Source organism: Vidua chalybeata, chromosome 13 (assembly GCF_026979565.1).
Source record: "Vidua chalybeata isolate OUT-0048 chromosome 13, bVidCha1 merged haplotype, whole genome shotgun sequence".
NCBI classification, from domain to species: Eukaryota; Metazoa; Chordata; class Aves; order Passeriformes; family Viduidae; genus Vidua; species Vidua chalybeata.
Window position 1 is genome coordinate 8,766,130 of NC_071542.1, and position 25,467 is coordinate 8,791,596.

Consider the following 25,467-nt stretch of genomic DNA (forward strand, 5'->3'; position numbering starts at 1 on the left):
TACTGAATTGACACTGGTGGTGTGCTCTGTGGGCATACCAGCTCTGGTCCAGAACAGGAAAGGGCCTTTCCTTTCCATGCCTTGTGTTTATAATTATGAACACAGGTATTAGTGAGCAAATTGATAATGAATGGGCTAAAGAATACCTAGAGAAGAGTTTCTTCCTAATGGGTTGCTGAGGGGGTTTATTTCTGTGCATGTTTTGTGTTGAGAGTGGAACTATTCTTTACCACTTACTGCTGTGAACTGTCACAGTTAATACTGAAAGGAAATAGGAATTTTAATAAGAGAAAAAAATGCAGCCTTCCTTTGGTTTTGAGAAAGAAACAGAAAACACAGATTTTTTTTTTATATGTTTATCTTTTTAATAAGTGATATGGAGTAAGATACTATATAGGAAGCAGGGAGCTTTGTGTCCTGTGAGCAGAAATACAAATCCAGTTGGTAGAATGGTTCTAATTATTACAGCAGGCCAAACCCAGCAGGAATGTAAAGTATAACACTGCTTTTTTTTAGGTTTGATTCCAAGAGAGTTGCTCAGCAGCTGCGAGCATGTGGTGTTTTGGAAACTATTCGGATTAGTGCACAGAGCTACCCATCCAGGTAGGGATAGCCTTCCTGTGAGCCTTCCTGTGCCAAAAAATACCTAGTTGTCTGTTAATTAAATTAATGTGTTAATTTCTAATTTTCCAGGTGGACTTACATTGAGTTTTTCAGCCGTTACAGCATTCTCATGACACAGCAGGAACTCTCCATAAATGACAAGAAACAGATTTGCAAGATTGTTTTGCAGAGGCTGATCCAGGTTGGTTTGCACCAACCAGTAGATGTATTACAGCATGTATCAGCAATAAAAGGTCTCTTTTGTCAAGGGTAGTATCTCTCCTCAGACAGGAAAGCTATTTACTGTTTTTTATTATTACTCTTTTTCCTGATTTACTGTGCTGTACACAGGCTTGTGGGTCAGTAACCTTGTGCTGTGACAGTCATGATGTGGCCGTAGACAGAGAATTTAACCACTCTGTGCTTAATATTGTCACTTGCAAAATGGAAGATATCCTGTGTTTATAAACCAGTAAACAGTAAATGGTATACATTTGTCAAGTGTTACAAGCACAAGAGGGGTTTTGATGGTGGAATGCAGCATATTGGAGAGCTGCTCAAAAATTTGCTTTTTTTCACGTTGCTTCTCTTTGTTAGATGAGCCTGTGGTGGTGAGGCTGGTCCTGGTCAAGCCAGCACGCCAGGACTGAGCTCAGATTCAGGGATGTGTGACACCAAACACAGGCACACTTGCTGAGTAGCTCTGGCACAGGCCAAGGGGGAGAGCTGGAACTTAAAAGCAGCCTCACCCTGAGTTTTTGCTCACTGGTTCCAGGCTAGAAACGTGCATCAAAAGTTGCTCATACTGCTGAGCCCATGGAACCAGACTTGCAGGAGGAGGTGAAGAGGTTGCTTTTAAGGCCTTGATGATAAGTCCAGAGCCTACCTTTAATTTTAGATCATGAGTGTACAACTTTTGATGTAGCTCTCTGTGTCTTTCCTGCTAAGTGTGTTTCCCCCCTACATACTCCTAAGCAGGTAAAGAGGATATTCTTATTTAGGAAAATTGTGTATGGAAACAGAGATTGCCTGAAGTGGCAATTTATAGAAGGAAGAGAATATCTGGTCTACAAAAATAAACTAGAAACTTAACATACCTACATACGTACTGTTTTCTCTTTTCAGGATCATAACCAATATCAGTTTGGGAGAACCAAAATTTTTTTCAGAGCGGGACAGGTTGCTTACTTGGAGAAGCTGCGCTCAGACAAGCTGAGGCAGGCGTGCATCCTGCTCCAGAAGCGTGTCCGGGGCTGGCTGCAGCGGAGGAGGTTCCTGGGCATGCGGAGAGCGGCGCTCACGCTGCAGCAGTACTTCCGCGGGCAGCGCACGGTCAGGTACGCCTGGCCGGGCGGGGCATTGGCTCCTGGGGGTGTCTGAGGCACACAGGAGGTCCAGCTAATGCCCCAAGTGTCGTTTTTATGAAAGAGCAATCCAGGTTTTATTTCCATTTCCTCTTGATTGTAGTTATGAACCTGAACGTGTTCAAGTTATTCAGCTGGTATGAGAGAAATGCCCCAACAGGTTTCCAGCATTGTCTGCCAGATTCCCAAGAGGCCTGTCTGCCCATGAGCTCAGTCCTGAGCTGATAATAGATGGCCCAGGTGGGCTTTCTGCTGAGCTTCAGAGCCAGAGAAGAAATCAGGGGTGTACGGATTAGTATGGACAAATTATTGCAAAGAAAGTGCACCAGGCATTGACAAAACAGACTGAAAGATGGCTCTGTGTAGGCTTGGAGGTTTTCATAAAGAGACCATCAGAACAAATGCTTGTGGACACATTTAAAAGTTCTCACTTTGGTTGAAGAACAAGCCCTATTTTTGATAATGGATGCCTGGTTTTGATATCTTCTCTTTTTTTCTGTGTGTGTTATATAATTTGACTGACCAAGGCAATGAGCATGAGAAATCCAATGTGACCTAAGTAAATTTTATTGTCTTTTGAATTAAGGCAAGCTATAACTGCAAGAAATCTGAAGCAAACATGGGCAGCCATCATTATTCAGAAATACTGTCGGGGTTACCTCGTCCGTAGACTTTGCCAGCTCATCCATGTGGCTGCTGTAACAATACAAGCTTACACAAGAGGATTTCTAGCAAGAAAAAAGTATCGGAAGGTACAGCCTATCAAACATCTTCTTTCAGTAACTGGAAACAACTCGTACTCTATAAAAAAGATTAACACAATGGCAGTTACTCCCAATACTTTACCTTTTGCTTGTCTGGTTCTCGTATGTCTGCTCTGGTTTTTTGGTTTTTACCAAGGTCTCTGTCTGGTTTATGCTGGATGCAGACCACTTACTGTGATGACTATAGTGGCTCAAATGCATCTGCAGTCTGGATAGTTCAGTATTTTGATATTTCTGTGAGCTGCATTGTCCTCACCAGTGTTGTAGTCTCACAGACTGTTATAATTGATGTGGATTGAGCTGGTTACAGACAGGTGCTAATACTTTGTTTTAAAGATGCGTGAAGAGCAGAAGGCTGTGGTCCTCCAGAAATATGCCCGAGCGTGGCTCGCCAGGCGCCGGTTCCAGAACATTCGGCGCTTTGTGTTGAATATCCAGCTTTCATACAGAGTTCAGCAGCTGCAGAAAAAGATAGAAGAGCAGGTGAGGGGAAGCAGTCAGCTTCTGATTTGTACTAGTTTTTTTTTTATGCTATCTGCTCTAGTCAAAGATGTTGAATTGAGAAGACAGGAGAATATGTAAGGGTTGAGGTCCTTAATAATAAACTACTAGATTTTCTACACCCAGGGTAGAAAGACTCATCTGGGGTTTCCTTGTATTTTGGATTAATTGTGCAAATCAGAAGAGTCTGCAATTATCTTTCTGGGTTTTTTACTGTTTCTTAAGTCCATCCAGTCTCTGGATGGGGTTGTTAGTGTTAGGAAGAAGGGCGTGTGAGACACATTTTTTAACTTTGGGGAATTCAACATTATGTTTATTTTGCAGCTTATTTTTGAGCCAGCCAAATTGTCTTTAAAATGGTAGTTTTAATCTAGTTGATGGAAACAGTCCTGGGTTGAAATAATTATGACTGATATGGGATGGAGAACAGAAGTAGGTCAGGTATTCCCTTTAAAATTCTATGGAACAGTTTCAGTGCATTTTTCTGTTTCCTTTTATCCTGTCATGCTCATTGTAGAGTAGAGAAAATCATGGTTTGCTGGAACGGTTGACCAATCTGGCTTCAGCTCATATGAATGACGTGGATACAATTCAGAAACTTGAATCAGAACTCGAAAAATTAACTGCTCAAAAGAGAACATATGAAGAGAAAGGGAAAAAATATAAAGAGGACAGTGAACAGGTAAATTTCAATTGCCATCTGTGTGCTTTTATTTTTAAATGATGCTTTCAGTTACTGGATTTATCAAATGTATGATTTGAGAGTTTCTAAGTAACTATACTCTTTTGGGGGGAGGCAGCAGGAAAGAAGGAGAGTCCATTTATGCTTCTTAAAATGTAAGATCTTCTGTGACCTATTTCTTCCTCCTTTGTAATTTGTATATTTTGCTTACTTTTTGCCTGTACAGAAAATTTTAAAACTTGAGAATCAGAATAAAGAATTACAAGAACAGAAGGAGACCTTAGAAATAAAACTTCAAGAAAAAACTGAGGAAATGAAAGGTACAATAACTAAAGGGAGTTTCAAAGGAGTTATAGTGGGGTAAAGTCAGGTTTTCAGCAAAAATAAATTACTTTTGTTCTAATAAAAGCAATATAAATGCTGAAATTATAGTAAAATGAAGGTTGGTCCTTCTCTTGCTTAGAATGTGTAGCACAGGTGTGCAAATTCTTTTTATTTAATAGTTAAATTTGTTCTTTCAGTGGCAGAAGCTCTCCTCCTGTTACATGTCCTATATACACATATATTACTTCAAAGTGTAGCTTCATCCTTGCTTCCTTTAATACACTATTCTTAGGAATCTAATTTCAAAGGACACAGGCAGCACATGAGATCAAGTATACTTTACATGAATAAATGCACAATTTGGTGCTTCAGAATATTTTTGTTTCTATAGAATTACCTGTAAAATATACTGTGATAATTTTTGGCACTTGAGAGAGTAATTTCAGCCTCAGAGTATGTTAAGGATTACTTACTAAAACAAAGCTTCTCGTTGTGGTCACAATTTTTTAATAAATGGACACAATTGCATGAAGGTCTTTGAAATATTAAAATATTTTTGACAGAGAAAATGGATGACCTCACACAGCAACTCTTCAATGATGTACAAAAAGAAGAAAACCAGCGAATGTATGTAATCTGAATGTTATTTCTTTGAAACAGCATTCATTTTTTCTCTTTCCCTCCCTTTCTTTTTCCTTCTGCAAATGTATTATGTTGACATCACTTATAAATCTGTCCATGTTCTTGGGCATTAGTGCTGGTACTGAAGAGTTCATGCAGAGTTTAGGAAAAGCACATTCTTGTTTGTGGGTGAGTCATATGCAGGAAATCAGACTGTTCTTGCTCTTGCAGTTTCGTGTCTTTTCATGTGTCTCTGAGAATTGAAAGGCAACTCTGATTGTAATGGTTTCTTTGGAGATGTCCTCAGAATTTGGTCAGGAGTGGAAGAGCAGCTGATGGCCAGTCAGAACTCCTGAGAAGTGAATATGAAAGGACAGAATGGAAGGATTCAGTGTGAGGGAAAGGCAGTGTTTGTAAAGGACATTCAGTTAAAAATATGAAGGAAAAGATTTTTCCCCCCCTTAGGTATTTAATTTGCAGTAAAAATCCTGTTACTAATCAACAAATAGCTGTTGCTTTCAGCATGCTTTTCTTGGGTCAAGTGTTTATTTCCCAATAACTTTTCCACTCCAAGACAGAGAACCTTCAGTACCAGAGAAATGCTGTTCTCTGAAGTGTGAAGAGAGCAATCAGTCACTGCTCCTGAGGGCTGGAAGCTCTGTGGTGCTCCAGCTCAGTCTGATTTCAGCTGCCAATAACTTCAGACTATATTAAGAGGATTTCTTTTGCTAGTTTTTCTGGTTTGCTCATTACCTGTGTGATGCTGGAAGCCAGTCCAGCAGTAAGATACTGTAAACTGTAAGAAACTGTAAAGAAAAACTAAATATACTAAAACTGTAAGAAAATATAGGGATGTTCTCCTCCCATTATCATCCATTATGTGGGTGGGTTCTGAGGATGTAGAATAGCATTTTCAAGTAATTATGGTTCATTTAAGTGTTCTTCAAGGAAGCATGTCCTTCAAATTAAAGCTAAAGCAAAGCCCACTTTTTCACTTACAAATGTAGATGAATAAAATTACCTTTTCATTGTGTTCTTTAGGATACTTGAGAAAAATTTCCAAAACCAGAAGCAGGACTATGAAAAGGAGATTGAATTGCTCAAGGGAGAAATTAAGATTCTGAAAGAAGAAAAAACTCAGCTACAGCAACAAATTCAGCAAGAAATTATCATTCAGGACGGCTTGAAAATGGAAGTAGGACAGCTTACAAAACAAGCACAGGTAAAGCATGATGCATTTCATTTTGGAGTCTTTGCTAGAGAAAGGAAGTGGAGAATGTGCATGTTTAGTTTATAGATTATCTTCACTAATTTTTTTATTTCCAGTCCATTTTTAGAAGAAGCTGTAGTTAATAAGCTGTATTTGATACATCACTATATTGCATTGTTTTCATGTAGTAGACAATGCAAGTTGCTGCTCACAGTAATAAGTGCATGTTTTCAAGAGTAATTGTGCTTTAATATTTATAAATTTAAATATATAGATCTGTTTTCTTTCCTTTTTCCTGAGAGAGTATTAGTTTCTCAGGGGATTTGCCATACATGTAGTTTATAAACTGAACCTTAAGTACAAAGTCACATTTTTGTTCTCCAAGTCAATTCAATGGCACAAACATATATTTTTTCAGTACCTCACATTACTGTTCTGCTCTGATGCCTGACAACCAGATGCTTTAAACACAACACATTTTAAGTTTTTCACCATATTAACTTGTTCTTAATTATAATTATGAATTATCTGATACTCAGCCCTTGCCATCCACTCCTTGTGTCAGTATATGATTTCTGTTTGATTCAGAAAATTCCTGAGTTGCAAAAGGAAATCGAACTTCTTCAGACACAGAAATTGGATGTTGAAAAGCAGGCCCACTCACAGAAGAGAGAATTGAGGGGTAAGCCTCATACCAGACAGTGCAGAGAATTCCTAACTGCAGTAGAGCCAGGCCAGTTGAAATTGATCTCTTCGACGTCAGCTGTGACAGAACTCCAGTTCTCTTTCCCATCCCATGGTGGTTTAATTCCATCCATCCATATATATACAGTGTACAAAGTGGTCACTGAGCACTGAGCTCTGGGGTACCCCTTTGAGGAAACTCTGAATTCAGACATTTCTCCTTTGTGTTTAGAAATAAATATGAATGATTTAAACTTCACCTAAAATTTAAACTTCACTTGGAGTTTAACAAGTGACCCAAATACGTGTAAGCAATACATTATCTAGTTTTCATTAATCCTGTCCTTTGTCCTAGGTCCAATTATGTCAAATATGCTTAAATAACTTGCTGAGTTGGGTTCTCTTTGGAAAAATGTACTTAAGAAGCACTACTATTGTGAACTTTGTTTAATGATAATAATGTCATAGAGCAAACGTGTATTTGCAGCATTTAATGTAGTAACCTAGCACAAGATGATAAATCATCTGTACAGCTCTAGGAGTTGCCCAGATTCAGACTAGGAAGATGGAACTTTTTACTGAAAGTTCAGGAAAAAAGCAGTATTGGTTGTACATCAGCCTAATGCTCCTACATATCCCAGAGCAGAACTGAGTGAACTCATGGGGTTCCTCTGGTAAATCAGATATATTTACTGAGTACCAGGGAAGAACCTTGTTAGATTTAGGAAGAGGATGGTTTGATCTTTATAATGAAACATGCAGAGAAAATAATGAATTTTATAAACTTTGTGGGTTTTTTTTTTCCAGAAAAGATGTCAGAAGTTACAAAGCAGCTTCTTGAAAGTTATGATTTTGAAGATGTAAGAAGCAGGTAATTTCGTTCTGAGGCATCTTCGAAAACGCTTAAGAAATGCATTATGGTCATCTGCACACTAATGGTTCTGCCTTGCATTCCAGACTCTCTACAGAGGATCTGGAACACTTAAATGAGGATGGAGAACTGTGGTTTGCTTACGAGGGCTTGAAAAAAGCCACAAGGTTAGTTCAGTTCTTCAGTGTTTCCATAACTCTAAGCTGTGACCTAGAAGATAAATCAAAAGATTAGTGGGTAACAAAAATTACACTCCAATGCTGAACTTCTGTTAAGGAAATGAACAAGCACTACATTATATGATGAGCTGAGCAGTTTAAAATCAGTTGAATAAACTTCTTCCAAGCCAGTGAGATAAGTGTGTATGTGTCAGTCAGGAAAACGTGTTTCCTCTGAGATATCATGCATAACTTTCAACTCCTTTAATGCACAGGTGATGTAATGGAATATCTCTGTGTTAATCACAGTACTTTGTTTTCACATTTTATTAAATTTGACCCATTTAATCAAGGTCGTTCTGCATCTGCCATGTTCTTTCTCCTTTTTGTTTTAACAGAGTATTGGAAAGCCATTTCCAGTCTCAGAAAGAAATATATGAGAAGGAGATTGAAGGTTTGAACTTTAAAGTTGAACATCTTAGTCAAGATATTAATCATCTACAAAAATTATTCCGAGAGGAAAATGACATAAATGATGGCATTCGGCTTGAAGTTAGCAGGCTAACTTCAGAAAATCTGGTAAGGCCAGGTGCAGAAGTACAACCCAGATGTGTTTGTAGCTCTCAAAATATTGTGGTCATGTCTTTGAAATGTCAAGGCTCAGACAAATGGGGCCATGTCAGGTGGCACATGCCTGAGGCTCTTTCCCTGCCTGCTGGGGTAGTGTGTAAGGAGACAGCCAAATTTATGTCTGAGTGTCCAGCTTGCTGGGGCAGCCTCGCAGAGACTTTTTGCCTTTTCATTTGCATAAACCCGATTTGAGGTTTTTCTCAGAAGCCTCCTCAAAGTTCTGAGGCTCTCCCCACCAGAGGGCAGCTACACATTCCAAAACCAGCTACAGGCAGGCTGCAGAGCCTGACACCTGGTGCTGTGCAAAACTGTCTGACACAAGGAACCCGTGTTGTTTCAGAAGATAGCATATGCTATGTCATTTTTCTGAAAAACAATCAAAGAAATGTTTTCAAAACAGAGTTACAGAAGTTGAAAATAAAAGTTATTTATGATATTATTTTTGTAACTGTTTTATGGAATGTTGAGGGGATTTTTTCACTGTTAATTGAACTAGGGAAATTAAAGCCATAGTGTAATTTCCTTTAAACTGGAACAGAACAATGGTAGTAGTGGGAAAGTCCAACAATTTGATTAGATCAGTATTTAGTTTTTGAGAGTGGCCAGCAGCAAGTGCCTTCAGAAAAGTTAAACAAGTCAGGCAAGCAGGCAGCAGAACCTCCCCAGAGCCTCTCTCTGGCTTGGACTGTTGGCAGTTCAGGGTCATGGGGTGTCTTAGGAACTACGGCAGGGATTTGAAAAGAAGGAAGGTGCTGAAATACACAAATCTCCTTTTTCTCTAAAAGGTAATCCCAGATCTTAAGCAGCAAGTTGCTGAACTTGAAAATCAAAAATTAGATCTTGAAAACCGTCTTCAAGAGCAGACCATAAAATTGAAAGGTAATGGTCCCATTATGGTCCCCAGTCTTTCAGTTGTTTGAGGTGAACTTGAGGAATTCCCTGGAACTGAACTTCTAAAAGCTGAATTAATATTCCGTCATGACTTCATTCCCTTATTACTTACTTTCTTATTAATAAAATGGAAGAAATGCAATGAAAAATATGTGTTATCTCTCTTCTGAAAAAATAAGATGTGTGCCAATATGTGCTTTTTTTACCTTTTTGAGGTCATTCAGTTCTGTGGTTTGGAAGTTTCCAAATGTATTCCATAGGGCTCTGTTAAGAATATGTGAAATGGAGTATGTCCTTTGGAAACAGTACAAAGGAAAGATCATTTGGAACTTAAGGCATACTCTATGAGGAAGAATTAAGAGAATGCTGCAAAACACAGAGTGGGAGACGGAGGGAATAGTTCCTCTCAATTTAGGAAAGCATACTCTGCTGAGGATTTGGAGTGTCTGTAACTGCAGTGTCTTCCTAGGCAACCAATATAAAATTTATGAGTAGTTTTTCTGCCAACTTCAAGTTAGTAGTATCAAAATTCTTCATCCCATATAATTTTCTGTGTGGTATGGAGTAGTCACATATTTCTCTGACACGTTATCTGGCAGGTCATTCAGTTTCATTAGATGAAACAAAACTATGAGTGTATGAAAGATTTACTGAATACTAGTACTGAACAGTAAATACCTTTGATTTTGTTGTTTCTGTTTTGTTTTGGGTTTTGCTGCCATTTATTATTTTAAAAATGGAAGAGATGTCAAATCGGCTGCATTATGAGCTGGAACGGGATAGGACACAAAGACGGTAATTTTTTATTTTTTTTTTAATAAGAAATGTAGTCACTATAAGATGCAGTAAAAGAGTCACTTAAACTCTTAAATTACATTCCACTTAAGATTTGCCTTAGAGTGTTTTGTACAGTTAATAACTAATGGACAAGTATGATCTGACTGTGCTTTCACAAAAGATTAAGAGACAAGACTTCTTACCTATTTTTAGAACTACTGAGGCCCAGAATGAAGCAGACATAAAAGAAAAAGAGAGTCTGAAGGACACAATCCAGGGAACTGAGGGGCTGAGCAATGGTTTGATGCAAGATGAAATCCAGGGTGAACTACAAAGCAAGATAAAGCAAGTGACAACTCGACTTGCTGTAGAAAACATGGTGAGGAAATGAAATTGTCATTAAGAAACTGTACCTGAAATGCAGGATAAAAAGAATGAAGTTATGATTTTTTTTTTATGGATAGGATGTTTCTTCAAGTAATTGAGGGAGAAAAAAACATATGAGGCTGTTTCTTCCCGCAAATATAAGTAAAACCACATCATAATATTAATTGTGGCAATAACATGAAGCAGTAGAAAACATTTTTTAATTGTGTTTACTCTGAACTCACTGACTTCGATTGTTACAGGATCTTGAAGAAAAGCTAGACATGAAAGACAGGATAATAAAGAAATTAGAAGATCAGATCAAAACTCTGACCAAGACTATTGAAAAATGTAAGATATTATGTGATTTATTTTGTTTTATAGCTTTGAATGCTTGGTGTCTGTTTGAAGAAAAAATATTTTTTTTTAAAGGTGGAGTTTGGGGTGGAGTTAGAAACTTAATACCTCAGAAAAATATGCCAGGGGAATCATCAACACTAATTACATCAAAGTCCTTTCCTGGTTTGTTTTTTTTCCCCAGCTAAATCATAGGCACACAGGGGACCTGGTCGAGATGATAAAGATGAAGGCACAGGGAAAGGTCCTGGCCACAGCAGTTAATGCTCACCCTCTCACAAACTCTCTGAGCCAACAGTGTTAGTTCTGCATCTGACAAGGAACTTCAAGTGGCAGATGACTCCTGGTGTGAAGCTAGTCTGTACAAAGCTCTTACAGACAAAGTAATTCTTCACTACGGGATGCTCTCAAAAACATTGCAAAGTTATCTAATGTAGAGATGTAACGTTGCTGTTTATTTTTTCTTATTACTGCCAGTAATCCCACTGAATCCAGCGAAGCTATTCAATAATAATATAAATGTTACTTAAAATGCTTGGAGCCATAAGATAAGAACATCAATGTGGATAGGGCCTGTACTCTCTTTGTTACAGAGAAAACTGCTTTTCTCCAGTAGTTTGTTCTAATATGACAACTAGCTTAAGCATTAACCTGGAAGTAACAGTGCTTTTGTGTTTGACAGCTGAAGCCCATGTGCCCACTGTGCCCAAAGAGTACATTGGAATGATGGAGTACAAAAGAGAGGATGAAGAAAGGATCATTCAGAATCTGATCCTCGGTATTTTAGTAAAACTTGGAATTTTATAAGTCATCAACAATATTCAGAACAGTGTAACAAAAACTACACGGTGCCATATTTCACTTTCATTCAAAGTTGCCTTTTTCCCCGTTCTCTTACCACCAGTACAATTTGTATTGCTCTCTTTCCAGTACCAGATATTTCAAGTACAGAAGTGCTTTATCTGTATAAACATAATTTCTCTGACTCTACATAATGCTGACTCTGTTATCTTTCTTACTATTTATCCACCTCTAAAGCTATAAATCCCAAGAGCACACCAGGGACTTGACTTTACTTTCTTCCTGATCATCTACTAAGTCTGTAAGTCACTGTGCTTATATCCAATGTGATGGTTACTCTCCTGTCTCTCCTTGCCGTGTCTTCCCTTCACTGAAAGGAGCTGTACTTCCTGTTTCTCTTGTAGAAGGATTTTGTCCTTCATGTGAGCTACTTTACATATCAGTCTTGCTGCCAAACCAGCTTTTCTCATTAGCTTACAATTAATAGTGAATTTGCCAAATTTTCCATGTACATTTGTACCATTATTAAATTAACAACACCTGCCTTTTATTCTCACCTCCTTCTCTCCTTTGAATGTTAATATTTTTGTGAAGAAAGGTGTGGTCCTAAGCAATGCTGGAATTTGGTGGGTCATCCAGTGGGTAGTTAAATGTAATTTGCTTTTTGAAGTTGTCCTGCCTGGCATAGACATGCTGGACCTTAGAATTTGCTACAATACTCTCCTACCCCTCAGGAAAATATAATTAATACTCGTATGTGAGCAATACTGTTACAGAAGTTGTCAGAAACAAGCTATTCACCAGTAAGTCAGTTATCAAATGACTGGTCACTGCAGAAGGAACAGGATGGCGCTTTTCTTTTTTGGAATGATACACTGAAAATCGGATTTTTACATAATAAACCAGATGATTCCCCTCCATGCAGATTTAAAGCCACGTGGAGTTGTAGTTAATATGATACCTGGCCTTCCAGCTCACATCCTGTTCATGTGTGTGAGGTATGCAGATTACCTGAACGATGCTGACATGCTGAAGTCTTTCATGAATGTAACCATTGATGGCATCAAACAGGTTGTTAAGGTAGGAGCTATGTGTGATGGCACTGTACTGTGCTTTTTGATTTTAAACACAAGGTTTACAAGATGCATGCGTGGTACCTGGGGAATGCCAACACTTCCATGTGCTGATGTTCCTGGAAGGGAATGATAATCATTAGTGACACTTTTTGAGGTTTGTAGTAGCATCCCTGTAAAGTCTCCAGGTTCTGCTGTGCTGAACACCGAATCCACAGAATGCATTAACATAAATTATTTCTATCTGAAGATGTTTTGACAAAATAATTTAAAGTATTTTACATTTTACAATGAGTAGGTAATTAGGTGAAGTGCACCTGTGCTTTCAGCATTGATCAAAGTCAGAGGGACAGAAATGAAAGCTGGTATGTCTGGCAGCAAGCTGGTAGTGGACTCTGAGGAGGTTTTTGCACTGCTTGGCTGCTGGTGTAATTCAACATGTCATCTGTACTGCAGCACTAGAACCCAAACGATTAAAATCAAATTGCTAGCCAGTGTGCAAAATTAAATTATAAACTAAAATTGCTATGCTGTATACATAACAAATTCAGCTCTGTGAATGGTTTATTGTGGGTTTATAATGGAATGAAACACCAGACACGGGGAGGAAGCACAGGCAGGAATGGACTGTGGTTTATGCAGTTGAACGTGTTGTACAGAGAATGCCTATAAGTTTGTACACAAACAAATTTATAGCACAGTTTATCCATTAGAGAAGCTCGTGTTTACTCAGCTAATACAAATAAGAGATAGGTAGTTAGAACTGTGTTTGTATGTAGTTCAGTTTCATTTGTGAATGCAGGTGTTGTGCACTCTTCTTTGCAGGAAGCCCTCCAGCACACTACATGTCCATAGGAGTTGTAAAACTGTTTGTTCAGGCTTATTATTTAGCCTGTCACTTAAGAATACTTAAGCAGTATTTACTAAACAAAAAAGGGGTCTTTGCTATGTGTTAGCCTGAAAACAGAGCAGGATTTGTTCAGCACTTTTCAGATGCTCTGTGCTCCTTCTGCTATAGATAGGCTCTTTTCTACCAATGCTGTAATGGTCTTAAGTTTGATTATTGAATTAACTTTGTGAGACAATACCATAGTAAGTAAGACTGCTTTACTTACCATTTTCAGGAACATTCAGAAGACTTTGAGATGTTGTCCTTTTGGCTTTCCAACACATATTATTTTCTTAACTGTTTGAAGCAGTACAGTGGGGAAGAGGTAGGATTGATTTAATAAAATAATTCCATTACTTTTGACAGATTTTAATTGAAATTTAAAATAGCATTAATTAATAACTATTCACCAGCTCACGAGTGTTCCTTACAAGTATTTATATATTCACATTGCTCTGCAGTGGTGTTGTGTCTTATACAAATAATAAGACAGTATAGAATTAATGGATCAAGGGAAATGAAGGAAACATCGAAGGGCTAAAGTAGGTTAAAGCCATAACATGGAAACTGCTACTTAATTTGAATCTTTCCACACAAGTTTAATTTGATCTGGACTTCAGATATCCGACTGTGTATGTATATAAAACAGCTTTACTATTTTATAATTATGGCCATTCAAATACTTACTGCTACCAAAATAGAAGAAAACCTCTGGAAAGAAGCAAAACAATAAACTGTTTGGGCTTTTCTCTTATTTCACTTGCTTGTTTAAGCTAAATCTCATCCTGAGATTCAAGTTTCTTTTACTTCTTTTCTGTTGGAAACTCTTACTGTATTTTTAAGAGGTTTTATAGACTTGGGTGGCCTGAACTGGGCTCAGAGACGCTTCCTCTCGTGGCCACAGCGGCCTCACGCAGAACCCAAACCTGTTAAACTTCATTACCAACACTCTGTAATTGGGGTTGCAGCAGTAGGGAAAGCTCTGAATCCAGAATTTGCTTTTAATCTACATTCTAATGAATATTAAACACCTCACACAGGTTAGGATTTGGAGTAGACTTTTGAAGTCAGAACTTTGCTAATGAAAAGTCCAAAAATCATATCCCTTTGCAACAATACGATGCAAATGTTTTTGTTAGCCATCGTAGTTGAAATAACTACGTTGTTGGCCTTTTTATGTTTTTAGGGGGTATTTTTGGGGTGGGTAGGGAGACAAGAGGCGAGCAGGGAGGGTTTGCTTTCTGTTTAAGAGATCTAGGAGTTGCTCCAAAGTTCATTGACATCTATGCGTGTCTTTCCTTTGGCTTTAGGAGCAGAGCAAACGTCAGCATAAACTGGAAAATTAAGCCCAGAAAGCACCCACTGAAATTAGCTTTGACTCATTCTGAGACTGTGTTCAGCCAGAGATGGAATAACTCCAACACATTGCAGTAACAATTTATAATTACCACATTATGTGATTTCTAATTGTATTTACAACTCACTTGTAGGAATTCATGAAGTATAACACTCCACGTCAGAATAAGAACTGTTTGAAGCATTTTGATCTCTCAGAATACAGACAAATTCTCAGTGATTTGGCCATTCAAATATATCACCAATTCATTATTGTAATGGAGAACAACATTCAGCACATGATTGGTAAGACCACAGCAATCCAAGAGCACCTAAATGTAGCTTGTGAAGCATATGAAGAAAGCTTACACAGGGAGGTGGAGGGTGGGACAGACTCCTTTCTCCTGATAGTTACACTTAGGTGTTCCTGCATGTGGGTTTCTACACATACAAATTTCACTGAATCATAAATTCCCAGACATTTTCCTCAAAACTTCCTAGTCTGGGATGCTGTAAATCTGAGCAACATCATACAAAAATAAAAGGCTTTTTTAAAATTGTGTGCTCCGGAAGCCTTTGTCAGTATCTTATTTTTCTTGTAACAATTAACTTCTAAAATATCCTGAAAGTAGGTTTTGTTCAATAATTAATGTAAATGAAAGGAGACTCAGGAATTTTGATTTTATCAGTTAATTTCTGTTGTATTTCAGTACCAGGCATGCTGGAATATGAAAGTCTTCAAGGAATTTCTGGCTTGAAACCTACGGGGTTCCGTAAACGTTCTTCTAGTATAGATGACACGGATACCTACACTATGACCTCTATCTTGCAGCAGCTCAGCTATTTTTATAGCACTATGTGTCAGAATGGCTTGGACTCTGAGCTCCTAAAGCAGGCAGTGAAGCAGCTTTTCTTTCTGATTGGAGCTGTCACCCTCAATAGCCTCTTCCTCCGCAAGGACATGTGCTCCTGTAGAAAAGGAATGCAGATAAGGTAAAGCCAGTAAAGTTTCAACAAGCCTGAGAATGAATTTTTAATACTTGTATGTAATGTCCTTTATCTCTTAGTCACTGGATATTCTGTGACCATTCTACTGGAAGTAGCCAATTGTTTTTATTCTTTTGGAAAAGCAAATCTTTGTATTTTGGGCTGAGCTTTCTCAACATGACAACTATAAATTGTTCTTTCCATGGAAACACTAGTGGAGGAAAAGGCAGAGAAAATTACAGTCTGAAGCTTAAAGTCAGACATGGTTAGGATTCTTTCCATGCTAGCTCATCCGTGATGTGACCAACAGTATTTTTAATTCTTTCTTACCATAGTGAACAGGTGCAGTGTCCCAGGGCTACAAAAGCTGACTTGCATGTTTCATGCTCTGTGACGGGATAGGCACTGGGACAGAGCCTTGGAGGGTGTAGATTGAACAAAATCTCTCCTGTTGCAAGCATCAAGGAAACATGCTCCTAACTGTTTTGCAGAAGAAACAGTGCATTTGTTTTCCATTAGTCACTCTGCAGGCTCAGGTGACAGAAAATCAGTAAAATATTGGCCCATTCTGGGAACATTATTAGAAGAAAGCTGATCATCATTTATAAGCTTGGCCCTGCTTTATAACAGCAAAGATTGTTCTCATTTCCTGTACATGCTCAGTTGTAAATAAATGTTTTAATGCCATACAGTGCAGTAGACAATGCCAGTATATGTTAGTAATTTTCTGGAAACAACAGCTAAACTAATGACTCGCTTTCTATTAGCCAAGCTTTAAAAAATAGACAATGAAGAAAAAATAAGAATTTAAATATAACAAGGATTTAATTTATAGTTAAATAAGCTATTATTTGTTTGATTTTTATGATCTGCAGGTATTGTTTTTAATGTAAAACATATTAATTTGAACACAACATTAAAAGTCTATTTCTTCTTTAGCAGTCTTCAAAGTAACTTGCTCGTCAAGGGGAACCTGACATTTGTGTTCTTTGTTCATGGTTTAACCCAGATGTAATATCAGTTACTTGGAAGAATGGCTTAAGGACAAGAATCTTCAAAGCAGCAATGCCAAAGAAACTTTGGAGCCCCTGTCTCAAGCAGCCTGGCTCCTTCAGGTTAAAAAGATCACAGATGATGATGCCAAGGAAATATGTGAACACTGCACATCTCTTTCTACTGTGCAGGTAATGAACTATGTGTTTTCTTCTGGCAGCACTGATTGCAGAATCTTAGCTATCTAAAATAATTTGTTGCAAAAAGCTGTTGGAGTTTCATTTCGTAAAAGTAGCATTCCTCAGCATCCCACATCTCACTTGTTAAATTGAAATTTTAACTCCTTATTCCTGATTGTTTTGAGCATTTTAACTGCTCCCCTGGTGAATGCTTTCATGCTTTGTTGTATCCCACATTTTTGTTCCACTGTGTATTTTTTTTAGTATGTCACAGGTTTTTTTTATTGTTTCCTTAATCAATTTAGCTTTTTCTGTATCTCCTTGATCTGCTGACACCTCTCAAAATGAGTCATAGCAATCATCATATATGTAACAACTCAGTAGGTGACAAGTCAAAATTCTCTCTTTACTGTAAAATGTTTTACTGAAACTTTAATTAAATATCAGTAAGAATGTCATAATAATGCTTTATTCTTTTTGTCTCCTCCCTTTTTATGACACGACACACTAAAATAGTCTTTTGTAATTTGAGCAGATAGTTAAGATCCTGAACTCATACACTCCAATAGATGACTTTGAGAAAAGAGTGACTCCGTCCTTTGTTCGGAAGGTCCAGGTAAGAGCTGCAACTGCTGTTTCTAGCATTCAGCTTAGAGGGTACTTCATACACATGAGTTTTGATGCTTTACAGTTGTACTTGACCTTTACATCACATTATTACTAAGTAGCTCATCTTCTAGACACTTGAAAGTGATGCAAGAAATCTGCTTAACATCATGGAAAAGCAAGATTTGCAATGGGAAGAAAGCAGTGTGTTGGCTTTGCTTTGGTTCTTAATTCATTGTTTTCACACTCTTTCTGTTCTGATTTCAGGCTATGCTGAACAACCGTGAGGATGTTCCACAGCTGATGCTTGATACCAAGCATCTCTTTCAAGTGACTTTTCCTTTCACCCCCTCTCCACATGCTTTGGAACTGATACAAGTCCCCAGCAGCTTCAAACTTGGCTTTCTCACGAGGGTTTAATAAAACAAGTGAATTAGTATTTCCTCAGAGACTCTATAAAGACAGCACTTTCATGGTTCATTTCACCAGCTGGTGGATAGTATGGCAACATGCAGTGAATGAAGCTGTTAAAAACTTGCTCGTTGGTCAAGACTTGAAGACTAGGAGTAATTTTGTCTTGTTATTTCCTTCTCCCTTTACTTGCTCTTCTTTCTTCATTTCAGTCCTACAAGAATAACTTTATATCATCACCTGGACACAAAGCTTAGCATACAGTTTTTAGTCCACACCTGACAAGAAAAGCATTTATCTGACAAGTTTGCATTGCTGCCCTGTCAGCAGCAGTCAGATGGGAAGACTGGCATGTGATAGATGTTACTGCTTTACAATTTTCTTTGCCTTCAGTTCCTGTAATGAGAGAGGTTTTTTTTCTTCCCAAGGCAATTCTATTCTTTGCCTTGATATACTGGCTCTGTTTGAGACTGGCTTTCACCTTTCTGTTTACAGGGGAGCTGAGATCAGTCTAAGAGAATGGCTGTTACAAACCCACAATGTGTTTTTGTAGGCAGGCTGGCTCAGCTCTCTGAGTGCTTGCATTGTAGCTCAGGCACTCTGCACAGCTCTTTGGCCAGGGCAAGGACTCAGGTGCTCTTCTTGGAGACAGGTTTCAGTTTTGTTCTCTACAGTGCCAAGTTTGGATCCAATATCAGTTATTGTGATAGGAAAGTTAGATATAAAATTCATGCTATGACCCAGGTTTGAAGTACAAGCTTGGTTCTCTGAAAGGCAGGAGTCATCTCCTGGTTTGGTTCCATCCGCAGTGCAATGCATTTCAGAATACACACTGAGTATGCACACATCACCTTTCTGCCTTTCTCATTTTGCTGGTTTCCCTCCTCCAGTCCAGAGACTGAATAGGAGGAGATGCAGCAACTGTGGTCTGGTGTTAATGATAAACCAAGCTTAATTCCTTACATTTCACCTTTACTTACGTAATTTCAGTTGCAGGATCCTTAAATGCAGGAATAGTCTCCTTTCTGCTTTGTTCAGCCTTCTCCCTGTGGTCAGGGAGTAAAACAGTAACTTTATTTAGTTCTGGACCCTGTCAGAACAGGGGAAATAGCATTCACCTCACCACAAGGGTGACTGTCCTTAAATAGGTAACTAATGCTGGGTTTCTAGCTACTCTGTTTGCCATAGTTATTAAAATCAAGTACTAAAGCTCTGAAATAGCTAAAAGAATTATAATGAATTGAGTTAATTTAAGGAACAATTTCTTTGATTTTTTTTTTTATTATTACTACAGTGTTAGTACTTGTTTAATTTCACAAACAACCTTTAAGCATAAAGAGGGAATCATTCTTGCTTTTTAGTGTTCTTGGTGCTTACCATGTACAGTGTCATATTCCTCATGATATCCACAGAGATAGAGTCAAAATATATGAAGGAAGCATTTTGTGTTTTGTTCAATAACAATAAAAGCTGTACAAAAGATCATACATGTAGGTAGACTATTTTAACATATTAAATAAAGTAGTTTTAAATCAATTTGTAGTTCTTTGTGTAATGCAATAGTTATGTTTTCAGTATGGAATCATTTGAAATAAGTTACTTGGAGCTATGTGAACATTTGTGAGTGTTGTCAGTCTTGTACTGCACCAGAAACATTTATTTAATTTAGTTGCTTTGCTGTAACATTGTGTCTCTTCCTGTCAGCATTGTGTGCTGTCCTTGGCTCCTCATGAATTTCTGGAAATAGTTTAATGGAAGCAACTTTTGTTGCTGCAAATTGTGCACAGCCTTTTTTTGCAGTTCCTGGAGCTGTCTGTGTGTTACCTGGGCTGATGTGAGGAAAATCACAGCCCACTCTTGCATCCACATCACAGAGAAGTGTCAAGGTGCCTGTGCTGTTGTGACAAAAATTGTTGATCAAGGAAAACTGTTCTGACAATTTGATGCTTTGTTACTTTGAGAGCTTTGTGTGAAGTGTGCTATTAATGCTGTGTATACAAACAACAGGGTATATTTTTAAAACAAAGTTTAAAATTAGCCAGCTTACTGTATGCTCTCAGAACTTATCTTGCTTTTGCTGATATTAATGTCTTCAGCCAGAATTTAAGTGAAAAATTATTTTTGTTCTCTGTTATTCTTCTGATTATAAGAAGCAGTTTTAGTGAAGGGGCATTAGTGGGCACTTTCCTAGAATCATGTTAAAGGAGAAAGGTATTTCATTCAAATGGGAAGTGTTGAATGGTGATCCTTACTGCAGTGGGGAAGCACTGAAATGGCTTATGGAGAGATGTGCAGGATGCTTTTGGCATTTTTGGATGTGTTTAGACTTGTGACTCCTGTAATTTCTGGGAATAGAGCTCAGCAGCACAGATGGTCCCTTTCAGTCCTGTGCTCCCATAATATTCTAATAAAAAATGATTAGGACTGGTTACTTTTACCCAAGTCTCTACTGGGCTGAGATTCAGGTCTGTCTTTTTTCCCTCATTTTACCTCAGATCCCCTTGACTACCAAATGTGGAATCTAATGGCATTAATTCATTGTCTTCTGTAGAGTCTTAATAATAGATGTGACCTTCAACAGTTCTTAAATTTTTCAGACATGTTTTCATAAATACCCCAAAAATCTTTTCAAGGAGTGCAAGAAAATCAGCAATTTTTAATCCTATTGACTTTAAATTTACTGTCTTAGAACAGGAGAACTGTAGAAGTATAACTAAGGAAGAACCAGCATGGACACACTCAATTTGTTAGACTTGTAATTTTTTTTAATAATATGAGATAAACTTAATATTGGCAGTGCTGTTTGTCAGAATACCAAGTTGATGGTTGGAAAAATCAGTTGTCAGTCGCCTCCCCAGTATATTTCAACTTCAATATTTATTAACCAGCAAATACTTGTTTGTAAACAAACCATTAAAAAACTGGTGTATGGAACAGATAGGTAAGGTCTGGCTTGTCTAATAGTTTATGTTCTTTATTCTCTGTTCTAAAAGAGGACAGTTAAAATAAAGTCATTATCAGTAATCCCCAGTATGTAACTGATCTGAGGTGATGCAACTGGAGAGGCTGAGCTTTAAATACCTTTAAGTAGAATTAATAGGAAGGTTGTCTTTCTACATTAGCAGCTGCACAGGGCTTACTTAGTCATCTTGAGAATCCCCAGGTTCTTGCTCTCTGAAAAGGTGGGTAATTTTTTTATTTTATAACAAGATTCATTGTACATAATTTCTCTGTAATAACATATTTCTTAATGATTCACCATCTTTAAATTTCTAATGTAACTTTAAAAACCTAGTAAGGTTAAAAATTCAGGCTACAGTGCTAGAACCTGTAATGGCTTTAGACCTTTTTGCTTTAAATATCTTTGTAAAATTGTCATAGTGATGGATTTGTATCCTGTGTCAGGAGTGATACGGCTTTTTAATTATTCAGAACTTTTGGTGGCTTCTCTTGTAGTAGAATTTTGTAATGTGTCATAATCTCATCTGAAGTAAAATACTGATAGCAGGTATGATTCCTCCTGTACATGACTCCAGCAAATTCTCATATTTTATCAAAGATTAATTCTGCCCAGAGTATTTATTCCAAGCCTCATAGATCCTTGTCAAAAGTGTCTGGAGCTACTGATGACATTGGGCTCAAATAAGCTCAGTGGTTCCTGAGGGAAGCACTAATTCTGAGAACCTCGGAATGACAGGCTACTCAAGTGTGAATGTCCAGTTTAAAGGATGGAGGAGAGCTGAGCCCAGGCACTGCAGGCATTTTACAGCACTGAGCAATACCTGCACAGAGAAGCTCCCTGGAAAGGCTGGCAGCTTGTGGTCTTGGGTTCACATTTGCAAAAAATACATTAAAAGCTTCAGGCCATATTTGCTGCTTTTCATCAAGTGGAATATAAATCTCCTTGACTGTTGACTGAAATCTCCATGCAAATTTTAAATTATTACTCTGCAGTTCCTTCCAGGACAGATTTCTTCTTCCCATATTTTGGGGTGAAGTCATGCATCCCCTGGAGACAACAGCAAAACTTTTATTGACTTAAGAGTGAGATTTCTGAGTTTATTGTCTTACTTTTCAAATAGTCCACTGAAATACATAAGAATAAACAGCAGAATGGAGACAAGTACACAAAGTAAAGTTTGGTTTGATTTTTGTATAATGTCCAGCCAGACAAATTCTAAAATGTCATAGGTCATTGAATTTCCTTTGTTCCATTTAAATCTCTCTTGGAATAACTACTTCTGATTGTTTACCACAAATTCATTTTTAACGTACAAGTCTAAATATTGTTTAAAACTTCCATTTTTAGAAGAAGTGAAAGGTCATGTTTTCCCTATGAAAAATGTGCAGACAAAAATGACACTGCAATATTATTCTCATTTGTTTGACTCTCAAGTAGTTTTTAATACTCTATTGGTGATAGTGCTTTGATCTTAGAGATGCCTGGCTTGAGAACAAAAGTGGATTTGTAATGACCCAGCTGTCAGTGTGCTTGAAGCATCAATTTCTGCTCAAACAGCATATTGGTCATAATATTTTGTAGCTGCTGCTGACCAAATCCTAGGTCATATTTTCAGCTTTAAAGGTAATGCATAATAATGACTATTTTATAATGCAGTGGAAAAATAAAATTTATTGATCAGTGCAGGTTTCTCAGAAGTCCAGCTGTTGCTGTGGATTTCAGGTTATTGTCTGCTGGCAGTGGCCAAGTACAAATTAAAAGTACTTTCCCACATGTAGTGAGCCCATATGCACAGCACATATTATAATGGTGTGTAAGTATGTTTTGCTATATGTTTTTCTTCATAAAAAAGACTCTGCAGAGCATGTGACTGTCTTCTATATAGTGACAGTTCATCCAGCTTGAGAGATTAGTCACAGAGAGAGATTATGCAGCCTAGAGATGTCTATATACAGCCTAGGCTCCGTAGCTGGTGCAGCGGTGGTGGGAAGCTTTGTGCTGGACTGGAATGCATGCTTTCCTCCTCCTTCTCTTTCAGCTCCCGTGATCCACCAGGATGGACCAGACCTTTTTAGCAATTGTGTTTGGTCCCTGCGACAAGTGCAACAAAGAGAAGCCCCTCAGGCCCGTGTCTGTCAAGTCAGAGCAGCGCAGCTACTGCTCGCTCTGCGTGGAGATGGTACGTCACTGATCTCGTCAGCACGCTGTGGGCACACTGCAAAAACGGGGAATGGAGCAGTGGTCACTGAAGCTGGATTTTTCTGGACAGCAAATAAGCATTGCTAGGCCCACAGACTGCCAAACAAACACTTCTGCAGACACTCTGGTGTTTCCACAAACCTACAAGCGAGGTGGTCCCAAGGTTCAAGGATACTTTTTATGATTCTTGATTGGAAAATGGCCACGAGCTTTTTACCCTAGGGTACCACACTTGCTGTGCAAATGTTGTGTGCCCATCTCTTCCCTGAGATACATGTGTGCTCTGCTTGGCCTATGATTTTGAGTTTTCCACTTGCCTTTGAAAGAACGTATCAGCAACAACAAAAAAAATGATTAAATCATCACAACAAAGTCATTCCCTAGAGACAGAGGATATGACATTCACCTAGTCTGTCTCAGACACCAGTGAAGGGCTGTCACAACTCTTTTGTGCCCACATTTCCTACTGTGAACAGGTTGTCTTGGGCTATCTGCAGTACTTGGGTGAGAGCTGGAAGTTGCTACAATGAGGATAAGGTGGGAAAAAGTTGCAGAGCAGTGGAATGTCTTCTGTCAGAGGCTTTCTAAGCTTCAGCAATCAGTGGTGAGGTGATATCCCACTCTCCTGGTAGGGAGCTCTCTTCCAGAGACATCACAGTGGGGTTTTTTAAAGTGAACTACACAGCTAAGGTCATGAACCTGTGTGGCTATTGAAGAGCTGGCCTCCAAAACCCCTTTTGTAAACTTCAGAATGTTGCTGTCCAGCTTGCACTAGTTTTATTTTATCTTCCTAAACCATTGTGCATTATCAGTTGGAGACGACATCCATCACTGCTTCCTCCCCAGAAGTGTTCTTTACTGTAGGGTCCAACAGTTTGTTGTATTTGAGTGTCAGATGAAATGATCTCTGCAGAAATGCTAAAAGGCTTAGCAAGCTGTGTTTACATGGCACTGTTGTACAGGGAGATGAGAGCACTGATTTGGAGGTGTAGGTGGTACATGTGCACAATTTTCTGGCTGACATAGCACATTCCCATGCATTACTTTGTTTAGGAGGAAATTTAGATGTAATGACTGCAAGACAAAAGGCAGTCCCTTCCCAATTTATTTGCTTCTCCTGACTGAAATTGCTGCTTTGTTCAGGTCCTTCTTGGCCAACCGCCTTCTTGGGTATTTATTCAGTAAATTTTGCATGGCTTGATAAATGCATGCTGGAATTGCAGGAAACTGGCTGTTTGTTATTTACAGTTCCTGTAACTTTCTCCCTGTTATTGGCAGTATGGATGTCAGACTCTTAGCAGCTGGAACAGCTGGTAGGTGGAAGCAGAATGAGACTTCAGGAGGAATTGCATCAGTACCTAACAGCCTGTTAGGCTTCCTATTGGCACTGCAGAGGAGTCTGGGGCCTTCTGGTAGATCTGGCTTTAGTTTGCTTCATATTTTCTAAAAGATTTAAAAGCAGATATTCAGAACACAGAGAGCTCTTTGCACTAGCACAGAAATACACACAAGTAGGGAAATTCCATCCTTGACTTTTAAATTGTTTTTTTCAGAGCTGTGCGTATGCTTTGGCTTATATCAAAATGCACAATATATCCTTTGCCGCAGTTGTGTTTGTGGATGCATGTGCATATTGTGGTGTCTAACTGGCTGATCTTCCTGCAGCTCCCTGATGTGCCTATGCAACTCCTAATTTCAGTCCAGCAGATGTACACATGCATTTTCATCAGCCAGTCTTGGTGATTTCCCCAAGAACAACATATGTCGAGGGATAACAGAATTAGAAATTGCTGATTCCCAGTGTTGACATCATCCTACTTCAATTGTTTGCCTTTTAGACAAAATAAGCTTCTTCCTCTAGGGTTTTGCCTGCTTTGGAGTTTGGTGCTAATCAGTAGAAACTCAGTGTTTGCTGGTTTAGTTTCACCACAAAATTAGCTTATAACTTGAAATTAGTGAGAAAGGAAACTTATTTTAAAGGCCTGACTTTTGAGGTAGGCAACAATTTGTTTTATACTGCTAGATCCTTTATTTTCCCCAGTGTTACTATTACCAGAGCAGGACCAGCTTTCTTCCACAGATCCCCATCACTCATCACTGCAATCTGGTGAATTTGCCATGTGTGGCACTCGATGTAGTGCCGTGTTATCATCTAAATTAATTCAGCCCTGGTTCATTTTATTTAAAGCTCCCAATTGGCCTTACTCTAACCTGTATTTTTGCATGGTT

The 25,467-nt window shown here is 38.3% G+C and overlaps 1 protein-coding gene across 1 annotated transcript in view; it reads left to right on the forward strand.

The window, feature by feature from the left end:
* MYO5C (myosin VC) overlaps positions 1 to 20,195 on the forward strand; it is a 33,967-nt gene extending 13,772 nt beyond the window's left edge. The window contains exons 17-41 of the mRNA XM_053954957.1: positions 517 to 603; positions 694 to 805; positions 1,729 to 1,940; positions 2,554 to 2,719; positions 3,068 to 3,214; positions 3,750 to 3,914; positions 4,141 to 4,234; positions 4,802 to 4,865; positions 5,901 to 6,081; positions 6,658 to 6,751; positions 7,561 to 7,624; positions 7,711 to 7,791; positions 8,181 to 8,361; positions 9,198 to 9,291; positions 10,047 to 10,098; positions 10,294 to 10,459; positions 10,710 to 10,797; positions 11,486 to 11,581; positions 12,530 to 12,684; positions 13,802 to 13,891; positions 15,057 to 15,207; positions 15,612 to 15,894; positions 16,898 to 17,072; positions 17,596 to 17,676; positions 17,934 to 20,195. Of these exons, the coding sequence (XP_053810932.1) occupies positions 517 to 603; positions 694 to 805; positions 1,729 to 1,940; positions 2,554 to 2,719; positions 3,068 to 3,214; positions 3,750 to 3,914; positions 4,141 to 4,234; positions 4,802 to 4,865; positions 5,901 to 6,081; positions 6,658 to 6,751; positions 7,561 to 7,624; positions 7,711 to 7,791; positions 8,181 to 8,361; positions 9,198 to 9,291; positions 10,047 to 10,098; positions 10,294 to 10,459; positions 10,710 to 10,797; positions 11,486 to 11,581; positions 12,530 to 12,684; positions 13,802 to 13,891; positions 15,057 to 15,207; positions 15,612 to 15,894; positions 16,898 to 17,072; positions 17,596 to 17,676; positions 17,934 to 18,086 (3,232 nt within the window). The 3' untranslated portion in view covers positions 18,087 to 20,195. The remainder of the gene's footprint in view (positions 1 to 516; positions 604 to 693; positions 806 to 1,728; positions 1,941 to 2,553; positions 2,720 to 3,067; positions 3,215 to 3,749; positions 3,915 to 4,140; positions 4,235 to 4,801; positions 4,866 to 5,900; positions 6,082 to 6,657; positions 6,752 to 7,560; positions 7,625 to 7,710; positions 7,792 to 8,180; positions 8,362 to 9,197; positions 9,292 to 10,046; positions 10,099 to 10,293; positions 10,460 to 10,709; positions 10,798 to 11,485; positions 11,582 to 12,529; positions 12,685 to 13,801; positions 13,892 to 15,056; positions 15,208 to 15,611; positions 15,895 to 16,897; positions 17,073 to 17,595; positions 17,677 to 17,933) is intronic.
* The last annotated feature ends 5,272 nt before the right edge of the window (positions 20,196 to 25,467 follow it).